Source organism: Bombus affinis, chromosome 2, assembly GCF_024516045.1.
Source record: "Bombus affinis isolate iyBomAffi1 chromosome 2, iyBomAffi1.2, whole genome shotgun sequence".
NCBI classification, from domain to species: domain Eukaryota; kingdom Metazoa; phylum Arthropoda; class Insecta; order Hymenoptera; family Apidae; genus Bombus; species Bombus affinis.
This window is the reverse complement of record NC_066345.1, coordinates 12736442-12757995: the sequence shown is the minus strand read 5'-3', so window position 1 is coordinate 12757995 and position 21554 is coordinate 12736442. Positions and strand designations below refer to the sequence as shown.

The following is a 21554-nucleotide window of genomic DNA, read 5'->3' as shown; positions in this document are numbered from 1 at the left end:
GGAAGAACTAAGCACGATGAAGAAGCGATCGGAATCACGCGCGGAGGACCTCTCCTCGCTCCTTGGCGAAGAGGACTGCCTCGTCCTTGACGTACGGTCGTGTACACCGTGCGAAGCCGCGTGGTTCGAACTGACGAGTACGGCGGGTAAGGTGAGTCTAGGTGTCTCCTTGTGTACGAATCGCGGTGTGCGCGTGTACGCACTAACGTAACCACGTTACCGTGGCGCGTTCGTGTGCGTCGCCGGGAGGACTGACGGAGGACGGGTAGCGAGGAAGGAAGAGGAGGCCGGCTCCGCTCGCCTCGACTCGACGAGTAGTCTCACTTCGCTTCTTTTCTCTCTGTTCCCTTCTCTTCGATTCTCTTCTCGTTCCTACTCTCTAACCGGCCCCTCGAACCCTCTTCGTCTTTCTCGGCCGCGCGAGTTCGAGAAGCGCAAGCAGCAAGCGGCGGCAGCGGCGAACCTCCTTCCTTCGATTCGTTCTTTCTTCTGCCTGACTCTTTCCTCGTTCTCTCCTTCCTTTCTTTCCTTGGATTCTCGGCTCGTTCCTCGACAGTGCAGAGGACGCGGTGCAGCCGGTACGTTTCGTTCGTTCGGTTCAGTATTCCCCATCGACAGAACCAACGGTACTCTTCCCCACCCCCTTCGCTCAGCTCGGCACAGCTCGGCTTCGCTCCGAGTTCTCCTCAGCGAGAAGGCGGTAGCCTTCTCTCTGCTTATTCTCTCTTTCTACTCTGTGCTCCTCTTCTCTGTTCATCGCCTCGGCCATCGAGTAGCCCCGCTCTCTTCGCCTCTTTTTTCATTTGCTCGCTCTCTTTCTCTCTGTTTTTCTCGACGCGCCTTCCCTCCCCAAGACGTGGCCGTACACGCGCGTAGGCCTCGCTTCTTCCGTCTCCCTTCGCGAACGAGCGCGCAACCGTGTCTTCTTTCTCTTCTGGTTACTGACCTCCGAAAATACGAGCCGAAGGACCCAGGCGTACACACGTCTTTTCAACCTCTGAACTTTCCACCCTAATCCATCTTTTCACCGCAACCAGGAAGACGGTCAAGGAGAATCTGGCCGAGCCAGATCAGCAGGTCGAAAGGGGGTGTGATTTTCCATTGTCACGCTCTCGAGTCTTCTCATAACTTTTGGGAAACTCGAGTTAGCCGCGTCGAAAGCGAAGAACGTCGTTCCCACTATTGCTTCTTTTCCGTTTTTTATTTTCCTTCGAAAGGGTCTGAGTCCACAAGTCGAAGATAGCGTTAAATGGAACGACAGCCGTGGAAGGTATGGAGTCACGCAAAAAGAAACGTCTTTTAAAGGCGGCTGGAATCGGCGATCGGTTAATTATATAATTTCAATCGACGTGCCGTTTTTACGCTGGCTTGTATCTTCCGTGTTTCTTGCTCCTGGTTACTGACCTTCGGAAATCCGAGCTATCAGCCGCCACTCGTTTTCTTTTCGCGTTTCTTCGGCTTCGTTCTTAACGGCCGAGGAGCGACGACGGGGAATCTGGTGTTGATGATCGTGGAAAAACTCGCGGATCGATTTCGCCACTTCCTTTCTTCGCCACTGTGATAATTATCGTGCAATCTCGCTACCGTTGCAGGGTCTACTCCACTGTCATCGTATCTTTAGTCGTTGCATTGCCCGTTCGATTATCGTCCACTTCGATAACCGCGCTTCTGCGAGCGGATCGACGAGCGGAAAAGTAGGAAAAAAGATGGTAGCGCGAACGGCCCGCGCGCTATGCCGCGTGCGTTCACCGTGAATCGTCTTTCCGGGCGTTAAAGTCTCCGAGCTCCAGTGCCGCGTGATGGCGCGGCTCCGTCGAGAAATACGAGACCCTCGACAACTATGTCGATTTATCGACCTTTAACGCATTGCGTAAGAGGGCCTCGCCGATCGAATAATACGTTTGGTGCATTGCGTCGGTGTTTCCGTCTGTGTAATCGTAAATTTGAAAGTCGATTGAAAGTAACGACGAGGGCAAGCGCGCGATCACCAGAGAATGACCGTGAATGAATTATTTTCCATGTTGATGGTCCTCCTCTCGAGGATTCGAAACGCAAGAGAAACGTGAAATCGAGAAAGACGGATACGACGAGAAGAGGAAATGGCGGTGATAACGAAGAACGATAGGATGCAGCCACTTTTACATAATACCGCGTATGCTTGGAAACAACCACGCCGCGAAACGATGCCGAGATCGATCGACCGTGTCCTGTCGAATTACTCCCATTGGTTAGTCGCGTTGATTTTTTTCGTTCGTCGTCGCGAAGGATTTCTATCGAGCTTAGAATGTCTATGATGGGAGCGTCTTTCTAAGCAACGTTCGATTAAAATGCACGATGCTGCGGTGGAGAGAAGGGACGAGCTAACGCACGATAGAAGCGACGAAGGTGAATTGTCTTCGAGGTAAATATACCGCGTCGTTAGGATTATGCTCCAAGATCGTCGATCAAGATACACGATCGTCGCATCGAACAGCGTTCCATGAAAATCTGCTATCGGGTTTCCTTCGTCGCGCTTGTCGTAAACTTCACGGAGACTGTTTTTATGTCCTTTGCCCGTTAGACGCGTAAAACTAAAGACAACGAAATTGATTTCCCATCGCAGCACCGGCGTGGAAAAATCACTCGACGTTTTACGAATACTGTATAATTCTAGAGGGATTAGCAGCTTATTAAGAGTTTGCATTATTTCAAAACGTCGAGATTTATTTCTTCGAAGCGAGCAGAACAAAAAATTCTATCTCTGGATAATCTCTGAAGGAGAAGAGCGATCGGTCGTACCGCGCGGAGCGGGTAACCGGAACGGAACGGAACGGAGTGGAGCGTTCGCAAGTGGTTACTGACCTCTAGCATCGAGCACTCTTACGCTTGCACTACTTAGCTAGCTCGTCGTTACCGAGCTGCGTACCGAGCTGCCGTGATCACGTTAAATCGCCACTTTTCTCGGCGTACCTTCGACGTTGCGGCGTTACCTTTACCTTCACCTTGCGCTTCCCGCCACCGTCGCTTCCGCTCACTGAGACGCCGGAAGGCCAATAACGCGTTTCACCACTCTTCTACCGGAAGCGCATTCTCCGATCTATGTCATAGACTCTTCCTATATACATAGAATCTTCGTGCAAGGAATTTACTTTTCTCTACGTTTTTCGTTTACATATATCGTCGTCGTTGTCTAATTTTGCAAAGCGCTTCTTAACGTCGGTAACGTTTCCTTTTCCGTAAAAAAAAAAAGGAATCGTTGAAAAGTAAAAGGTTAAAACGCGCGAAAAAGCGTGCCGGCCGCGGATCGACTTTCGAATTGAGCTCAAATTGAAATCACGTTCGCGGAATCGGAAGAAAAATCGATGATTTTCCCCTGATATCGCGTTAAACGTGGTTCAGAAGCGCAAAGTATGACACGGCCGGCGAGAGATGTCCGTTGCGAGTTCGTTAACCCCTGAAAATACTCTCTTACATCGTGGTTGCGTGCACGGCGCACCGGGATGCACTAGTTTACTTCTTTCCATAGAGGTGGAGGTGGTCTTGTCTTGACTGTGTATACGTGTACGTTGCATCGCGCCGCGGCGCTTCTCCTCACCGGGACTCCGCATTAGAAACTTCACCTACATCGGCCAGATGCCTCTCTTCTTGCCTCGAATTCTGCACGGCATTACCGCCGCCACTGCTGCTTCGAACAGTAATTAACTCGAACGATTCAACAATCCACTGTGAAACCAGGAAAGTGTATAAACTTTGCTAGCTCTAGCAGCTCTAGATTCAATGAAAACTTTCCAACATCGATGTTAGAGATTTGCACGGTTAACGTTATACAGCACCTAGGAGCGATGCTTTTTCCTTTTCACGTTCCTCCGTGGATTATGTGTATCAGGATGAACGATGAAATCGACTAAAGAAAGTATTCCCAATTGATTCCGTTAGCTGGAAAATCTATTTCACCTACATTGCAAGATTAATCTCGTCTCCGCGCAAAGTGTAATTACGCGCTCGAAATTGCCACTGTTTTCGAACGCGATAAGAACGTTCAACGATTAGTGCGGATGACAGCTCCAAGATTTGCGATCAAGCCGCGTGTCCGTTTCAAGATAAGAAGATCCAACAATCATCGAATATTACGTTCAAACACTCTGTAAAATTATGGCGTTATAAATTTCGACAAACAGATTTCTTCCAGTCTTTTTTCTTGAGTTATTCGACACTTTCTCTGCTTGTACGGTAACGCTTCCCGCCGACAACTGTTGGATCTGCAACGGGATCCTCGATTTAGAAATTTTAATCCGTTTCCATGGAGCGAAGGTCCAATAACCCACGAGAACCTTGAATACTCGATGGACAGCTCTATCCTTGAAACGCCAGCTGCTTAATTTAACAAGCGCGTATTCCGAGAAATGTCTTTCTATCGTGGCCTTCGCTACCGAAATACCCACGCGTAAACCAATGCACAACGGCACTTGACACCACTCTCTTCCTCTTTTTCGGTTTTCTAATGAAACTCTATAATCCCTTGTACAAATATCAGAGCTATCAAATGAGAGAAACAAGACTTGGTCTGGGAAAGTCATCGAAATGTCGACGCTCGAAAGGGAACGAGCCTGGAGGTCAGGGGAGAAAATTGTGTTAACGTTACTCGAGGCTGGCTGACTCGTTTTCGTTTGGGCCCAGAAATTCGAGCGGTACGTCCCTGACGGTCTCAACGTCTGGCTAGGCTAGGCACGGGAGTACTGTTAGCTTTGGGTCTGAGTCGCGAATCGAATTGAAAGGAGAAACGAAAGAAGAGGAAGAAGAAGAAGAAGAAGAAGATGAAGAAGTAGAAGTAGAAGAAGAGAAGCACGAGATGGAAGAGGAGGAAAAAGTCGAAAGGGAGGAGGCGTTGGTGGTGGAGGGAGGGGATCGGGGAGTGGGTAGAGAGCTGCGTGGAATCCTAGGGTGAGCCATAATGTAACACCAAGTCGGAAACATCGAGGTTCGTCCTCGCTTGCCTCGAGCGAGGGACGCCGCCGCTCGCTCGCTCGTTCTTCGTCCTCGCTCGCCTCGAGACCGCTCAGAAGTGAAGTGGCACACAATGCGTAAGAGTATTTTCAGGGGTCGACGACCGCTCTGCTTCCTCGAGGCTGTCCCTAGCGATGGCTTTGACCGCGAATCGAACGGTATCGACGCCTCGCACTTGACAAGCCTTTCATCGTTCTGTGTCTGGCAGAGATAACTTTTACGATTAAATTCAATCGTGTATGCCTATGTATCAGTTTATCGCAAATTGGTATTCGATAATAGCGAACTTATGGGCAAATATCGAATATCAATGGGATCGGGACTATGAAATTGAATCGGGTCTGTCGTTATCAAAACCCTTTTGCTTTCCCTCACGGTCACCTGTCCCGTTATTTTTTCTTCTTCCTCTATTTGACTCGCTTCTTTTAAAAGTTGTAGCTTCTTGGTTGGTCCGAGATACGACTAAATTTTTAATCTTAAATAATATTGCATCAGTGGGATAGACCCAACGTTTCCGTGAAAAACTATAAGTCATAATTCGTTCCAAGCGCAACATTCGAGCATTTAATTGACCGGGCGAAGGTCTGCCTCTTGCGATCTTTCGTTTTCCCAACATGGATTCGAGAAACTCCGACGAGAAACATTCGCGCTCGTTGAAAAAAAGCACGGGGTTACGGTTCAACGATTTTTTTCGCCGCTTTGGCGACCGGTTTATCACATTTTTAACAACCGGTTCCTCTCGACCGACCGTTGGAATCGCGTTACCGATTGTATGCAAAGCGCACGCAACGCGGAAGTTTTTGCACCGCGAAAAATTTCCAAGGGTTACAAAAATCACCATCCTGTATGATACCGATTTTCATCGAGCGATCCTGCGCGAAACCCAGGAAACCACAGATCCTTGGTAAAAAAACGAAAAGAATCAGTGGTCTATTCTAGTCGGTAAGTCATTTTTTGCACGGAGTTCAATGCTCGAGGTTAAAGGCCTGAGCCTGAAACTTTCAACCTGTCGAATTCGTAGCCGTCGGTGACTAAACTTCCCATCTATCTCATATCGACGATCGCGTTATTGTCGTGCTATTTCGTAACTAACTAAGCAACATACGTATACGAATACACAACGATCCTCCTCCGCGTTGCTCGTTCGATCGCGCACAGGAAGCGCGTGCTACGTGACGCAAGATCTAAATTGGCGTTAATGCCGCGCAAAAAAAATACGCCTTTTAACATTTTTGTATATGATCGCTTGACCACGCTACTATAACGGCAACAACGCGATCCACAGAAATATTCGTCAACCTAAGAACGCACGTGTTCTTGGAAAAAGAGCAACGGCATCGATGATCAGCTCCTAGTTCGATTCAATTCCTATCGTGCAGCGATTTTGAATATCCGCTGTTGTAAGACGTTATCGCAAATGATCGAATCAAAGTACTGAGCAATGCGGCGAACAAGCTGGCGAGACGTTGGCGATCGAATCGATCGTAGGTTGTCGAAGCGGTATCCGTTTCGGGGTGAGAATGGGGGCGCGCAAGGTGATCGCGCGATTCCGCTTTGAAAAGGGAATTCTCCCGTGACACATTCGTTTTTATCGCTATCTGGCTCGAGCACGAATCTCAGCCGTGGTTTCTGGGCATATACGGAAAGTCGGCGAGTCGTATGCTGCTCCGTATACGAGGCATTGACCCGACGTCACCGCGTTTCGTTCTTGTACCTGGCCAAGCTCCTATGGAATGACTCGCTTACTGTTCCCGCCGCCATTCTCGCAGGTGTTTGTCCCCGTACGTAAACAAATCCGCTTCTAACGGGGCCCCGAAACGATTACGTTCTCCATAGGAGAATACAGGACAACGTATCACCTTACGTAATCGTCGATTTCGGCCGGGCCCGCTTGCGGTACGGTCGAATTCTTGCCACTGAAACGAAACTTCCTCTTCGGTGAGAAAGTCTCGGCGTACGGTCTTGTCCGGATCGTTTCTGCAGAGTCTAGAATGCTCGATTAATTAGAACGGATGATTAGCAGGACTTGGCGTAAAAATTGTTGCTAACTTATTATTCCAGAGGAAGATAACAAATTGTCATATTAACGAAGCACTAACCGACCACGTTACAAGCTATTACGTCTTTCAGCGAATCATCGCTCGACGAAACCCAAAGCATATTACCTTGTTCGCTCGAGAAGATTAATTTCACCGGAAACTACGAATAGAGGTGGTTTAATCTTTTAGGTTGCGCAACGTTCTCGCATTCTACTACCATCTTAGGTCCACCGAAAGTTCCACGAATTCCAAGCTTTCTCGCAATGGCTGATTAAACAGAGACTTAACCGTTCGAAGGAACATTTACGAATTAAACAGAAAGACGAATGAATAGCGGTGCAGGTGTATCGCAAAAGATTAGAAAGATGACGGGCCCGATGCGCCGGTGCATTCTCGACGTCGTTGGCCGCACGGACTTAGTTGGGAACGAGGAAGACCTAGTTCGAAGGTAGAACGGCGCAACGGCACTAGGTCACGCATCGCAGTTCCTGAACGGCGCGAGCGTTTGTCTATGTGTACACGGGCTTATGTGTACATGTGCATGTGCATCGAGCACCCGGTACGCGGCACGCATACGCGACGAGAGAGTCCGACGATAGTCGCCGTGCTAGAAGAGACGAGAGGACCTTCTAGCTACGACAATCACCACAGCGAAATTTCGAACGTTCCAGACTCTATTTTCGTTTATCGACAGTTTTTCAACGATCGCGCGTTAAAGGATGAGGTAAGTTCAGAAAAATGGTCGTAGGTGTGAGGTCGTTCGCTTGAAATTATTTTTAGATATGAAACTTCAAGATTAACATTCGAAGGTCAACGTATATATTTTTAAATGTATGCAAAGACCAATAACCTTCTTCGAACAAGATACAACTTTCATCGATGATAGACTTTTCGAGTATCTTAGACATTTATCCCAGCGAGAGCAATCTTTATTGGTTTGACTGCATAGAGCTCTTCCGGTCATTGAACGCGATAACGATCAAGGTTTTTGAAACAAACACGTCCATTCATGTCGAATGTTTTCGTAGGGCTTTCACCCTCTATCTCCGTGCTGAGGTGCGGCCGCCTTCGAACGAACGACGAGTAAGAGGCACGATCACCGCGAGGACTAACGGTAACGCCGAGTCGTTTTGTCCCGATTGCGTTTAGGGAACTTTTCCATTCGACGGTAACGAAAGTACCGTGGCGTGGCCTGGCCTGGCGAGCGTATAGGGACCCGCATACGAGAGAGTGAATTTCGTCATTCCAGCCATCGACGAGGAAATCTACATCCGAAAGATGTACTGTTAAGCGACCACTCGAAGCGAAGGTGAAACGACCGAGCGGACCGTTGGGTTCAATGGAACCGATAAAACCGAGCATCGATTCGATTGCTGTTATCGACGCCAGCGAGGCTCGTTTCGACCGATGAAAAACGACCTCGCTTCTCCGACACCGGAATTCGTATCGAACCAGCTCCAATTAGCGTTCGAGGTGGATGAACGAAGAGCTTGCAGAGGTTCGTCGAATCGTCGAATGTGATCGACGCTCGATTCGAATAGATGGCGGGTGTTCAAGGATAGCGTAGTAGTATAATTTTCGGAGTGACAACGTCACTCTATTGTTTAGCGAACACTGGAGGCGACGGATTTCCAAGGGACGTAGGTAGTCGGATTTTTCTCGTCTGCCTGGAGAAGATGGACGCGGTGTTATTACGGTGACAATGCGAACGGGATGAACGTCCTGATCTCGTCACTGTCCTCGGACAATGACCTCTCGTAAAATCGTCGACAAAATTTCGCGAACGTCCCTCGCTATTCACCGATCAGACTTTGGTCGTTTCCAGTACCTGTTCGACACGAGAGAAAGGAACAAAAACACGAGCTCCGTTATCCGATCCATCAGTTCCCCTAAAAGAAAGAAACAAAAATTTGCCTGCGATATTTAGTCGTAGGGGAGAATTAATCTCGTGGCTGTTAATTTCCAGACGCTGTGCAAAGCGGCAGGAGCGAACCGGCTGGAGCAGAGTCGGTCCGAACGGAGCGCGATTAAAAGTGAAGCCTCTTGACCACGTGGCCGGAGGTCAAAGTGGCGTAGGCAGACGTTACTCTCTTCGTCTGGTTGGCGGGTTGGTGGCCGCCGCGCGGTGGAAGCGAGCCGCGAGGCTGGCAGTGGCGGCGGCGGTGGCGGCGGCGACGACGGCGGCGGTGGTAGCAAGGCCTCGTCGAGCGGTATGGTAAGTGTGTTAACAACGTAAGCGGGGTGAACGCCCTCGATAGACCTAGACCCAAAAAGCGCTCGTTCCATGGGCAACTGCCACTGGCACTGGGTTAAGGCGAAGTCATGTGACGTGGTGCAGGCACATAAGTCGTGCACATCGCACGCACACTGGCGCAACGCCATTACTTTCACGCGTATGCGTTCGTTTCTGCTCGCATGGACGCGCACGCTGGGGTTCGTCGGCCTGACCATCTCGCGGAATGCCACGGAATTGTTTCGACACGTTCTTTTCTACGCAACATTCTACGACTCACCGTTACTAGGACGCTCGCTATTTATCATTTCTTTTTTTCATTTTCTTTACTGCTCTACGACGATGGCGAATTTTGGTCAGGAAATCATTTGTCATCGCGTCCCTGACTTTTGATTTTTCGGCGTCACACGTGATTCTCGTTCTTACGGCGGACGAATTTTATAACGGGCAAAGACGTGTTTGAGTGATCGAACGATAGATCGTCCGAGTAGGCAGATTCTAAGCGTTTCGGAGCATTCTTGTTGTGTAATTAGCGAAAGTTCGAGATCCGAGTTCGATCGCGCGTCATCCTCGAACCTTTATGATTCATTGCTTACCGTTTGTGGCGTGTCGAAGCATTTTCCTTTCGATCGTTGATCGCCGAGTTCGACGTCACGCGATACCAATATACTTTCGAATATTCTACGAAATTTCAGAGGCGCAGTTCCCTATTGCTAACGAGAAGAGTCATACTTTCAGTCGCGTCTTACAAATTTGGAGCGAGTCAGCACGGATCGGTGGTCTAAAGATTAAACAAGAATTTCCCTCGTTTTCTACGATTCCTGTTCTACATTTCGACTAAACGGCCGACCGCTCGTCGACGTCATTATCCGCTCCGGGCGGCCGTTGAAAGAAAACAACGATATTTCTTTCTCGACGGCCGTTCACCCCGACACCCGAACTCCTTCAGTCAATAAACAAATTACAATCGACACGTGAACCATCGGGATACCGGTACATCGACCGTGTGCGAGGATCTACTCGTGCGACAATCAACGACCATTTTCAGGTCCAATAATCTTGGGCTCCTTACCAAACTGTCTTGAAAATAGAAATTAATCCCACACCGGGATACGAATATTTCTGCCCTGTTCCGCTCTATATTCCCATCACGGATATACGTTACACGCTACTGCGATTGGTATACATCGTTCTCCAAAATCCTTCCACGAACAATCGTTCTCGGTTAAAGCATTTAATTCCATTATTCTTCGTAGTCGATTCCGTGATCGATCGAAACTAGTTGAACGAGCCGCAATTGCTCGTTCGTGGGTTCAAACGGAAGGAACAAAGGAAAACTCGGAAGTAGAAAATCCAAATAGCGTTTCGCGTGAACTCGATGTTTGGGAGATGAGGATCGGGGCCGCCCGCTACACGATGATTATCCAGCCTCGCATAACTGGCGAGGAAAGGTATGGATGTATAGTACGTCCCAGCGGTCGGTGGATGGAAGTCCATCCTTGATGGAGGTTACTCCGGGCCATCGTCCCACATCTTCTTGGATATGAACTTGTGTCTTCGTTCGACTTGCCTCCGATCGTCTCCCTTCGCTTCTCCTTCGTCCTTCTTCCTGCCACCTCCACCGCGTCCCCGCCACCATCGTCACACACCATCGTCACCATCCTCGTCCTCCCTCGTCTTGTCTCCGTTCGCTTCTGGCTGTGTCGTGTTGCGTGTTGCTCGTCCTCGCCACCTCCACTCGGACCTGATCCCCTCCAGCAGCTTCGGCTTTTCTCCTTCTTCGGTATTCTCATCCCCTTCCTCCGAGAGGTCGATTCCAGTGGCGTGAGTTACTCGCGATTCGGATTCCGAATGCCGATCGACAGAGAACTCGGGCTGCCCTTCGTTAAGGTAGCTCGGTTAACGATGATCACGTGGTCTCATCGATCCCTTGATCTCCCCTGTTCCTATCGGTGAAGAAAAAATCGAAGAGCTCCGATTACGATAGAAGAACGTAGTCGCTTGCGATCGATAAGTTACAAGAAAAAGATCTGTAGATAAGTTTGATACGAAGAAAGTAAGCTTGAGAAGAACACTTTCGGTTAAATGTGCTTACAGATATTCCCAGAACTGTCTTCAATGCTGTACCGATTAAATATCGCCGTAACTCGGATCTTTATTCCATGATGAGACATCGTACGGCGAATCGGCCAAAATTATGCTAACTTTGACTCCTGAGAAAGAATGAGTTGTCACTAGACTGGGAGTAGGGATAGAGATCTAGTACAGGAGGATAACGAACTGCCGATAGATTTGGGAGTTACGTTGTTTTGAAAGTGAAAAAGGCAATGACACCCTTAGAAATATTTTTAATTCGATGCTACGTTTGGTGGCACCGAATGAGTCTATCGCTGTTACGCGTGTTAACATCAGTAACGTCGTTCCTGCTGTTGGCAACGAACATCATCCCGACTTGTGCAGGAATACCGCGGAAGGTCGACGGACAAGGTAGCGCGACCTGGATTACGCTCGAGTTATCGGTTCCCTTCGCACTTTGTTGCTCGCAGGGTTAAAGCAATCGCTTCTCGCGATTCTGAAAAAGAAAAAGACTCGGCGAAAGAGGCAGCACACTTACATCTCTTCTTCGATCAACTCGATCGACGCTACTGGTGATCGATGAGCACATCCTGATCGGCGATCTCAGTCCTCAATCTCGTTTTCTATCGACGCTGACGGATCCTTTGAAATTCTTTCTACCTGTGAGTCATCAGACAAATTTCGCGTGATTCTAAATACACGATCGTGGAGAAAATGATAATGCAATGGCGGAACATCAATAACGAAGGATTCAGCGAGCAGAGGCCAGGTAAATGGCCCGAACGTTGAACCGACGAATGACCTCCGACAACAACGGCCTCCGTTTTCGGTGTCGAAATCACCGCCACGCCAGAATAATGCCTTTACGGCTTCGTGCTTTCGACTTTTACGACTGATCGTTAAACGAAACTCCTCCTCCATACTTGAGCTTCCGAGCTTGTTCATCGGTTACAGAGAAAACACCGATCTCTGTCTCCGGAATTTTTTCGATGTCTAATTGTCTCGTGAGATTTCGTTGGAAAGGATGTTTCTCCTTAAGGAGTCATGGACAAATACGCGAGCCATCCGCTTAGTCACTAAGAATGACTGTAACAAAAGCTTGAGAATTTTATGCTCAAGATGGAATTTCCAGCATAATTAAGTTTAACAATGTAGTAATGAAATAAAGTTCAAACAAAATGTAAATGTAAAGCAAGAGCTATGATATCTTCTCTCTTTCAAAAATGTTCTATGCATTCATCCTGTTCTGTTAAAGTTAATAGATCCATTATCTGTAATTCTAGGAAACTCGGAGCTATAGACAATTCTGAAAACGGATCCGAAGGAGAAAGGGGGTGACTAGCTGCGTCGACCCAATAAGACCGAGGGGATTTTCAGGGACACCGGTTACAGAAACATCACGACAGCTCATGGAAGTCAGAAGAGGAAAGGGGAAAGATGATGGAAAGAGTAGGGAGGAAGGAACACGGTCGAGAGAGGGTTTCTATGTGTTCGGGACGCGGTCGAAGACACGAGACACACGGCGACCGCTCGTTACATAAGTAAGGTAAAGGATCTCCTCTTCTGCTCTCCTTGAGCCGATCCACATCCGCGATTATGCCACTTTCCATCGACCTCGCTTCACCTCAGCTCGCCATACACCGACGGCACGTGTGTACAGTGTACGTGCAACGGAAGCTCGTGATTTTCTTTATGGACTGAATTCGGAACTTCGTGAAATCGATCGACAGGGATCTCGGATTTCAGGGAAAGGATATGCTTGTTTTAAAAAATCGAAAGGCATCGAACGATAAGTTTTTACCATTAGTTAAACAAATTACTCGAAGATACTTTAGATCGATCTTTTAAACGAATGCTTTGGAAAATAAAACTGATTGAGTTTGAAGTTGGAAATTCGAAAATAGAAGATTAGATATAATACTGTATTTTATCTCCGAAATAAAAGGAACCGTGTCACTTTTTCTCGGGCACACCCAGAGAAAAGGAAGCTGAAAATTATGCCAACCTATTCTGTGGCCCTTGCTACACATTGTCCGGGAAAATGCTGCGGTGCGAAAAGGATTTATTAAATTTCCCGTTTTTTCTCTTCTCTCGGGTCAGAGACGTTTTTAATTAGATACCGAAATTTGTACTTTGGTCCATCTACTTCCTTCTCTTTAAAGCCAAGATGCTTCTGCCCTGCCTTTTTCTCGCCGTTCCCATTACTCTTTCACAATTCTTTGCAAACGGGATTCTATTTGCTGTTGATTCACCGTTAACGAAAATTAACCGCCCGAAAACATTCTTTGTTGGTATCTGTGCGGAGGGGGATCAAAGTAAACGAAACTTCGTCGAGAATAAAGTGCATCGAACGAATCGGCGGTAATCGAACTGGCGTCATTTTAGCACGCGGTTCCGTATTATGTAAAGCGATTCGCATCGGCGGAAGACGCGTCTTGCTTCGTGGACCAATTTGTTACGTCCACGGTTTTTACGAAACACTCATTCGCCGCGCTGGTCCGTTTTATTCTTTCCCCTTCCATTCTTTTTGCTCGCCATCGCGATGTAAAGTTAATTGGCGTAGCGCCGCGCGGTTACTCGATTTACATGAGTTTTAATTAAGCGACTGCGTTTGCTCGTCTCACAGCGAACGAAACCTACCGGGCCACGTGGAATTTTTGAAGTAATTGTTATGTGTTTTGCACACCTTGCCCTGCCGAGGTATGAAAGAGGGGTTGGCCAGATACAAATCTTCAAGATCGTAAATTCGCTTTTTTAATGTTACACCGCGAGGGCTATCATTCTCATAATGGCCTCTTTAATTCACCAGCGTATTTTCGACAATTACTACGCTCTCTCGTTTGATCTCCTCATCTTTTGCCTGACGTAAAAATCGTTTCCCGTGATCGTCGAGGTTCCTTCGAATAAATGGACACTAGATCTTTTTATAGTCGGATTATGGTTCCCCGTATGAGATCGGTGACATTGATAGGTCGACGAACTTTTCGAATGACCTTGCCTTGGCAAGTATAGCGGTACGGTGAAAAGATTCATAGGCAAGTAAGTTTTCTCCTATTGGACGAATGCAACAGAAATATTGTGTTTGGTATTATCGTTTCTACACTTTAGACGATACATAGATTCAGCTACATACTTTTTTACGTTCCGTTTTTGTTAATTTTGTTCGTTTGTCTAGTACTTTGCTGTGACATATATTAATTGTTTCGATCTTTTACATTTAGCGGGGTTTGTATGCACGCGACGAAACGGTATGGCCATCTGGCGGTGAGAAAGCTGAACTAAAATGTCACTTATAATATGCTACTACGCGAGTGCATTTCGTCTGTAATGACATATAAGTTCGTGTCATATGCTTAGTCATTAAAAAATTAGAGATTCTGTTATGCTACAGATACAGACAAGGTACAAAATACATGTGACATGCAACACTTTTGCCTCACGTTTTGGGGATTTCCTGATTTTCTTACCATTTTCGTGTCACGTGCGATGTTATCCACTCGATATACATATATACACAGTAGCGATTTGAATAATATAATACATAATTTACTAGAAAGAATTGAATACGTAGAAAGTTTTCGAACTAGTGCGCAAAATTTGTAAATGGTCTCAACCAATCAGGAGTCAGCCAGGCGAAGATTTGGCGCTAAATGACATTATACAGCGAAAAAGTGAGAAAAAATGAAGATCTATACGATTATTAGGTTCGTTTAACTAATACGTTGTTGTTTAGTACTTTGTTAGATATTGTCGTAGTGAAATTACCTGAGTATAGCTAATGTGTTCGCCGATTATTATTTAAACGGACGCGTTACCAGTCTTCCATTTTATGTTATTATAGTAAAAGTATGTTTTTAAGAACGAAATGTAATATTTTGCGTATTTTGTTACAGATTCTGCATAGCATTTCTCCTTTCGCTGGAAAGGATGTAGCGGTGTCTCAGCTTTAAGCATTTAAGAATTTTTACACTGTATTTCCGTAAGAACGTAACATTTTATTTTGTACTCCGTTTCATTCTATTCCTTGTATATTACGATATTATTACTTCAAACTTTCAAATTAATTAGCATTATCATTGAGAATAAATTATAATACTTTATGCTTTGTTACAAGTTTCTTTTGGCCTTCGCTTCTTCCGTCGAATTCGGCGATTCTGTCTGATGACGCCTTGGTCGTGGCTTCCCTCGGGCCACAACGATATCGATGTCAACGTTCTTCGCATTTAATTATGAGTCGCATGCATCTTTCTTTTTCTGGTAACTCAATCACGTCGTAAGATGAAAGGTCCGAATCGACACGGATGACCGATCGTATTACGTAGAATTCCTAACTAGCATGGTGACCGCAGATATTTATTATATCCATGAGTAGTAACTTTTTTAATTTGTATTTTATTTTTTTACTTGAGGGCAGGATTTTTGCGTATCACGTTTTTAAATATTGATGATCAATGTATCAACATGTATGTCAGTGTAATATTTACATACTACAATATAAACAATCTGTATGAATAGCATAATGTAAATAATTAATGTATGTATAAACGATTGAAAATGACAGAATATATTCATTATAATTATTTATACAATCAAATTATATTCAATATGATTATTTACAAAGATTAAACGTCCATAAAGTATATACTATATGAATATTGAAATAAATAACGAAATGGCTATGTTCAAATATTTTGTAGTGGAGAAGTCTGATACACTCAAACTTCGTTAGCACGAAGATTTTATTTATGATCGAAATTATTATAATGCCAATGATGATTACATTGAATTTTATCTTCTATTTTACGATAGCGTGGAACAACATTATTATTTAAGTTGTATTTTCAACATAATTTTAGTGCAACTTGGAATATGAAATATGAAGGAATTAAGTCTAATTTTGTTCACTCGTTAAGGTGTATCAAATTTCACGTGTAATCGGACACTTCGCGACCAGATGATTTCAGAATCAAAACAAGTTTTGAGTCATTCTTTGTGCTTCAAAGATGTGCTTTGACGACGAAATAACTTCAGGATGTTTCTGTTAGACAGTATTTCAGTTAGAATTATTGATATAAATATTATTTGAAAATTAATAAATTAGAGTAAAGTACAGAGCCAGCAAAATTTGAATGAAATAGAACTATTATCTCTTTACATGAAAATTGTAATAGATATGTCAATTCAGGTTTAACTCCTACCATGTTCATTGCCAGCACTTCGCTCACCGACTCAGGTACTGCCGGATAGAAGAAAGACAATGGGTACGATGACTAGTTCATAAGATTAATAATTTCTCAGTAACTGATGTTGCGTGTATATCCTGTATGACGTATTTTATACTCTGCGCGTGTGTTTGCTTGTGTGTGATTAGACCGTGGAATTGCGTTGTTTCTCAGTCCTTATTACATTCGCTACAATCTAAAATAATTAAGGAGTTCACAGCTAGTGACGTAATTAGAATTCACAGCTAGATCCACGATTAAATACCTACAACGAATTATAAGCAACAAAAAATATGATTATTACTGTCAAATTACAATGATATCCTCCGTATCATTTATACCAGTAGTGCTAACTTTTTAAAGATGTTCGTACGTATTATTGTAATTAAAATAGAAATTTATAATATGTAGTTTTCATCATGTTCAATGCACGCTGATAACGCCTTCGTCAGACAATTTCAGGAAGATGCTACGTACATTAAAGTGTGAAAATTGTGAGAACCGTAGAACCAGTATGCTGGTGTGTCTATTTTGTCATTTTTTAAATATACAGTTAAGTGAGATAAATAGAATACTTTCCGATACAGGCGTTAATTGTAGATAGGGCCAGACACGTTGATATGATCCCTGATCGGGTTAGAGTTAGGCGCATTTTCATTTGTTTCGGGAAATTTGATTTGGGAAATCGACGGTGAATCACGATGACGGAGCATGCCATTTATCTCTGACTTTGCCTGTCGATTTTTCAAATTTCGTAGATTTTCAAACAAACGTTTATGTATTGTTGGAGCATACACATGCGAACGGACAGCTATCACTGTGCGACGTTTATGTGCATTTGAATTAGCTTCCTCGATTTATATGTTTATTTTACATCATACCTGTGACAGCATGTTCCTGCTCCTGAGTCATTTTATCCAGTTTCACCAGTAGCCTCCTCCTATATAGCTACGTTAGAATGTTATTAGTGTTGCAAATATATAAATCTGAATGTATATAATTGTTGATAATTATTACAGTTGCGCAAATAATTGCTATATAAAATTCTTAAATCTCCAATAGATAGAACTTATAAACATTTACATTTGTAATAGGTATGGTTTATGAGCCTCTAGATTTGTAATAGGTAGAACTTATATAAAGTTTTAAATGTCTTACAGGAATCTTTATGGAATCAGTAAAGCGAGATCCAAGTGGTATTTAAAAATACGTAAAAAGCAATCCAAGGTTTTAAAAGGCATATTCATCCCACGCACTTTTTCCCTTGCCCTTGTTATACTCGTGTAAATTTACAGTTATGTAGCCTGCATTTGAATTCAATTTATAGTTAGTAGTTAGAAGCAATAAGAGGATTTTGAACTTTCACTATTATTTCCATCTTGGAATTTCTATATAATTAAGTGAATGGTAAATGAAAGAGCTTTTGTAAATAATTACATTTATTTATTTATCAATTTCACAGTATAACAGTGTATACGATACGCTGAATATAGAATAATCTCTGCTCTTTATCGTTTACTAATTAAGGCGATTAGTATGTGAGTGATCGGTAAGAACATATATTATATAGCACGTGTACTTTTTATTGGTCGTCACGATATTTTTTTTTTCGCTTCTTCTTCTTTCGCTTTCCTTTTATTTCGTTATAGAGGTACGCTACCGTTTGTTAGCCTATTCTCTTGTCCTTTCTCTTCTCGACGGTAACACATCTCTACCAAGTACCGTATCAACAACTAATTATTTTTCGTAAGACGTTAGTTTTTTTTTTTTTTTTATTTTTATGTACTCGTGCGGATAAGGCCACAATTAGTGATTTTCCGCGTGTGCGTGTCGCACACTCGTCCGGCATGCGTGTGTGGATGCGTGTGATTCTTCTTCTTTCTCTTCCTTTTATTTATTTTTTTTTCGATTATTTATCATTTTCTCCACTTTGATGTGGTTAATGCAAAAAATGCTCGCGAACGTATATCGTGGATACGCGAGATAACAAGATCATTTCGATCCTTATACTGACTTTCTTGTTCGAGAAAAAGTACAACGATCGAACATGAAGGTCGATTGCATTTAAAATTCGCGTTTTCACGCATTCGCGAATATGTGCACTTGTGGGCTCGTGTGGGAGTTAAAATCGTTAAAATCGAGGCTAACATAGGAAAGCTAAAAATTTAGTTACAACCGTCGGAGTAATACAAAAGTAAAATTTGTACATTAAAAATCTCATACATCGAAAAACCCTTGAATTTGAAAAATTTTGAATTTTTCTAACAACTGTGCACCCGAGCCCGGTCGTTTTAATTAGTCGTTCGTTATACTCGAATTTTGCACGAGTTTTACTGTACAATATCGCGGAGCGACAGATAGAGATAGAGAGAGAGAGAGAGAAAAAAGGGTGCAGTTCTCGCGCGTGTTGGGATTCGCGTTAGTGTATACGTGTGTGATTGTTCGCGATCGTGTTCGTGTGTGTACGTGTGAGTTTAAGTTAAATAAAAATAATATTATCATAGGTATATCAAATTTAATTCCGTAAGAATATATAGGATCCATCTGTTCTTCCTTTCTTGTCCCTGTCGTTTCACTTTTACTCCTCGCGTTAATCTTTGTCGTGCGTTTCTCTATCATTGTATAAAGCGAAAAGAAAGAAACAGTAACGTTAATAACAGCACGACAGTACGTAACTTCGTTCCACTTCTAAACACACAGCTCGATAACTCGACGACAGTAACTATACTGATTAAGGCGGTTTGATTCTCGTACTTTTCAAGGCATATTCCTTCGGTTTCTCCAACGCGCTTCTCTGCGATAATTTTTACGTTTGTTCGATTTTACTTTCCTTTGTTTCTTCGGCTGTTACGGCGCGACGGAGAACTCGGAATCGCGAGTGACTAAACTGACCTCTAAAGACTACGAAGCTAGGAAGTACCCTCGTTTCTGCTCGCGTTCTCTGCTTCGAGATAACATGCACAAGAACTCGGCATTATTACCGAGCCGATCGAGAAGAACAGAGAGCTTTCCGACCAATACGAAAAAAATCGTCGCGGGGTGGTGTCTGGTTTTTTAATAAAAAGTACCGCCCTTCTCATAATGATATATATATATATATATATATATATATATTATTATACGTATGGGAGAAAACACGGTAATTTTTATCGCGTTCGAGAGGTGGTGACTAAATTATTCAATTATCCTTCTGCAATTATGTTACAGTTGGTCGACTTCCTTCTTCTTCCTTTCTTTTTCTCGAAGCGGACTCTTCCAGTTGTTTCCAAGGGAAGGTTTCTTAGCGAGGATATTATTCCCGTATGTAGACTGGACACCGTAGACCCTTGATAATTCTCGTTTTCTTACTCCTTTTCCCTCTCCCCTACTTCTCGTTCGTTCTTCTTCGCTCGATGTTTCACTACCCCTCTACATCAACTTCATCTTGGCGCAATCAGGGCAGATAATGTCTTCGCCGTCGGTGATGAATCCACGACCGACCAGCGAGGTCTTGCAACCCGCGCAGATGAAACAATCGTTATGCCAATGCCTGTCCTCGAAAGAGATGAAACGAGTTCCGCCAATGCCTGGAATACACGGGTAACGAATCAGAAATTTATCCTCTTCAGCAAGAAAATCCTCTAAGAGTTAAATGAACATCGCAACGGATAAAGCTTATCGCATTGGCAAGAAGAAACAGAGATAAATACCAGTAATCGGTTTGGAGCAGGCGGTGCATCTCTTGGCGAACAGTTCTCCAAAGCAATCGGCGCAGTAGGGCTTGTCGTCGCGGGACGTAAATCGCTGGCCAGCCAGTGAATTGTTGCAGTTGCTGCAGGTGAAGCAGTCTCTGTGCCACGGTTCATTCTTGTACGTTACGCCGCCACTGGTGATAATCTGGAACGATAAGATCCCTTTTATGTATCCATTCTCTATACGAGAACACATTCTCCTCCGGCAAACGAACTTTCTTCGCCAAACGGTTAAACAGCACGAGAATTCTTCGAAGAGATAATCGTTTGCCGAACTAAAGATATTCGTTAAAACACGCGAACAATTTTCTTGCTTATAATGCACGAGAATTCATCGATTTACCTTGTTGCACTTAACGCATCGGGTGGCGAACTTGTCCTCGTAGCACGCAGCGCAATAGATCTCTTGCTCGCGCGGAATGAAGCTCTTCGTACCGATCGGGTTCTTGCAGACCACGCAGCAGAAACACTTCTCGTGCCATTGCCTGGTCTTGTACTCCATCTTCTTGGTACCTAGGATGCGAAAGACACCCTTCAGACATCGAAACTTTCCCCCAAACGAATAATATCCCCGTGTAATATCACGTTTTCGCGAAATAATTATAAAGCCACGTCGAAGAGGTGGAATATTGTAGCAATGTCTAGACGATCGGTCTGTAAGGGTGAAAGTTTGCAGCGTAGGGTGCATTTTGCGTTTGAACGATCGCGTGCGGCACCCGACGAGCTCGCATGTCCGTTTTGCTCGTGCAATTCTAGGGAGATGACTTTCCAACAGCTCACCGATAAGGAATCGTTCTTAAAGGGAAGGCAATCTGCTAGAGAAACGCGATTCGAACCGACGGTCGTTTCGAATTTCATCTTCCATTCCTAGAGGAATTTGATTTTGTTGGCGAGAAGTTATTTCGACCGACTTTCGTGTCGATTGGTCGTGTTTGTACAAGAAGTAGGTTAGAAAGTTCAACGAGACAGGTGTAAAAAGTCGCGCAAAACCGGAAGATCGCCGGCGTAGATAGGTGTCATCTCCCGCAATGCGGTTTTAAAGTTTCATGCACGGAACTTTCTAGTCACGGCTGTTAATAATCTACATAAGATGGCTCGCTGTACTCATTCAACTCGATCGTAGTCATTTCTATCGACTGATGGAAACTTACAACTGATAGCTACCTTCTCTGCGATACCTTTACCTACAACTTTGCTAAGAACTTGACTCATGACCAAATTTATTCGAAGTGGTTGTTTTCTTCGGCACGCGCGGAGAAGGAGAAAATAA

At 44.4% G+C, this 21554-nt stretch overlaps 2 protein-coding genes across 16 annotated transcripts in view; one reads left to right on the top strand and one right to left on the bottom strand.

Annotated features, from left to right (window-relative positions):
- The window catches only part of LOC126925092 (protein FAM76A), a 44805-nt gene extending 29515 nt beyond the window's left edge, over positions 1-15290 (top strand). Inside the window, exons 7-9 of the transcript XR_007713807.1 lie at positions 8989-9237; positions 12615-12877; positions 15225-15290. The gene's annotated coding sequence lies outside the window, so the exon portion shown is untranslated. The remainder of the gene's footprint in view (positions 1-8988; positions 9238-12614; positions 12878-15224) is intronic.
- Positions 15291-17974: 2684 nt separating this feature from the next.
- Positions 17975-21554, bottom strand: part of LOC126924827 (four and a half LIM domains protein 2) — a 70510-nt gene continuing 66930 nt past the window's right edge. For all 15 annotated transcript variants that reach the window (XM_050739774.1, XM_050739725.1, XM_050739782.1 and 12 more), the window contains 3 exons: positions 20628-20797; positions 20243-20429; positions 17975-20119 (listed from right to left, as the gene is read on the bottom strand). In XM_050739774.1, coding sequence (XP_050595731.1) covers positions 19962-20119; positions 20243-20429; positions 20628-20797 — 515 coding nt within the window. In that variant the 3' untranslated portion in view covers positions 17975-19961. The remainder of the gene's footprint in view (positions 20120-20242; positions 20430-20627; positions 20798-21554) is intronic.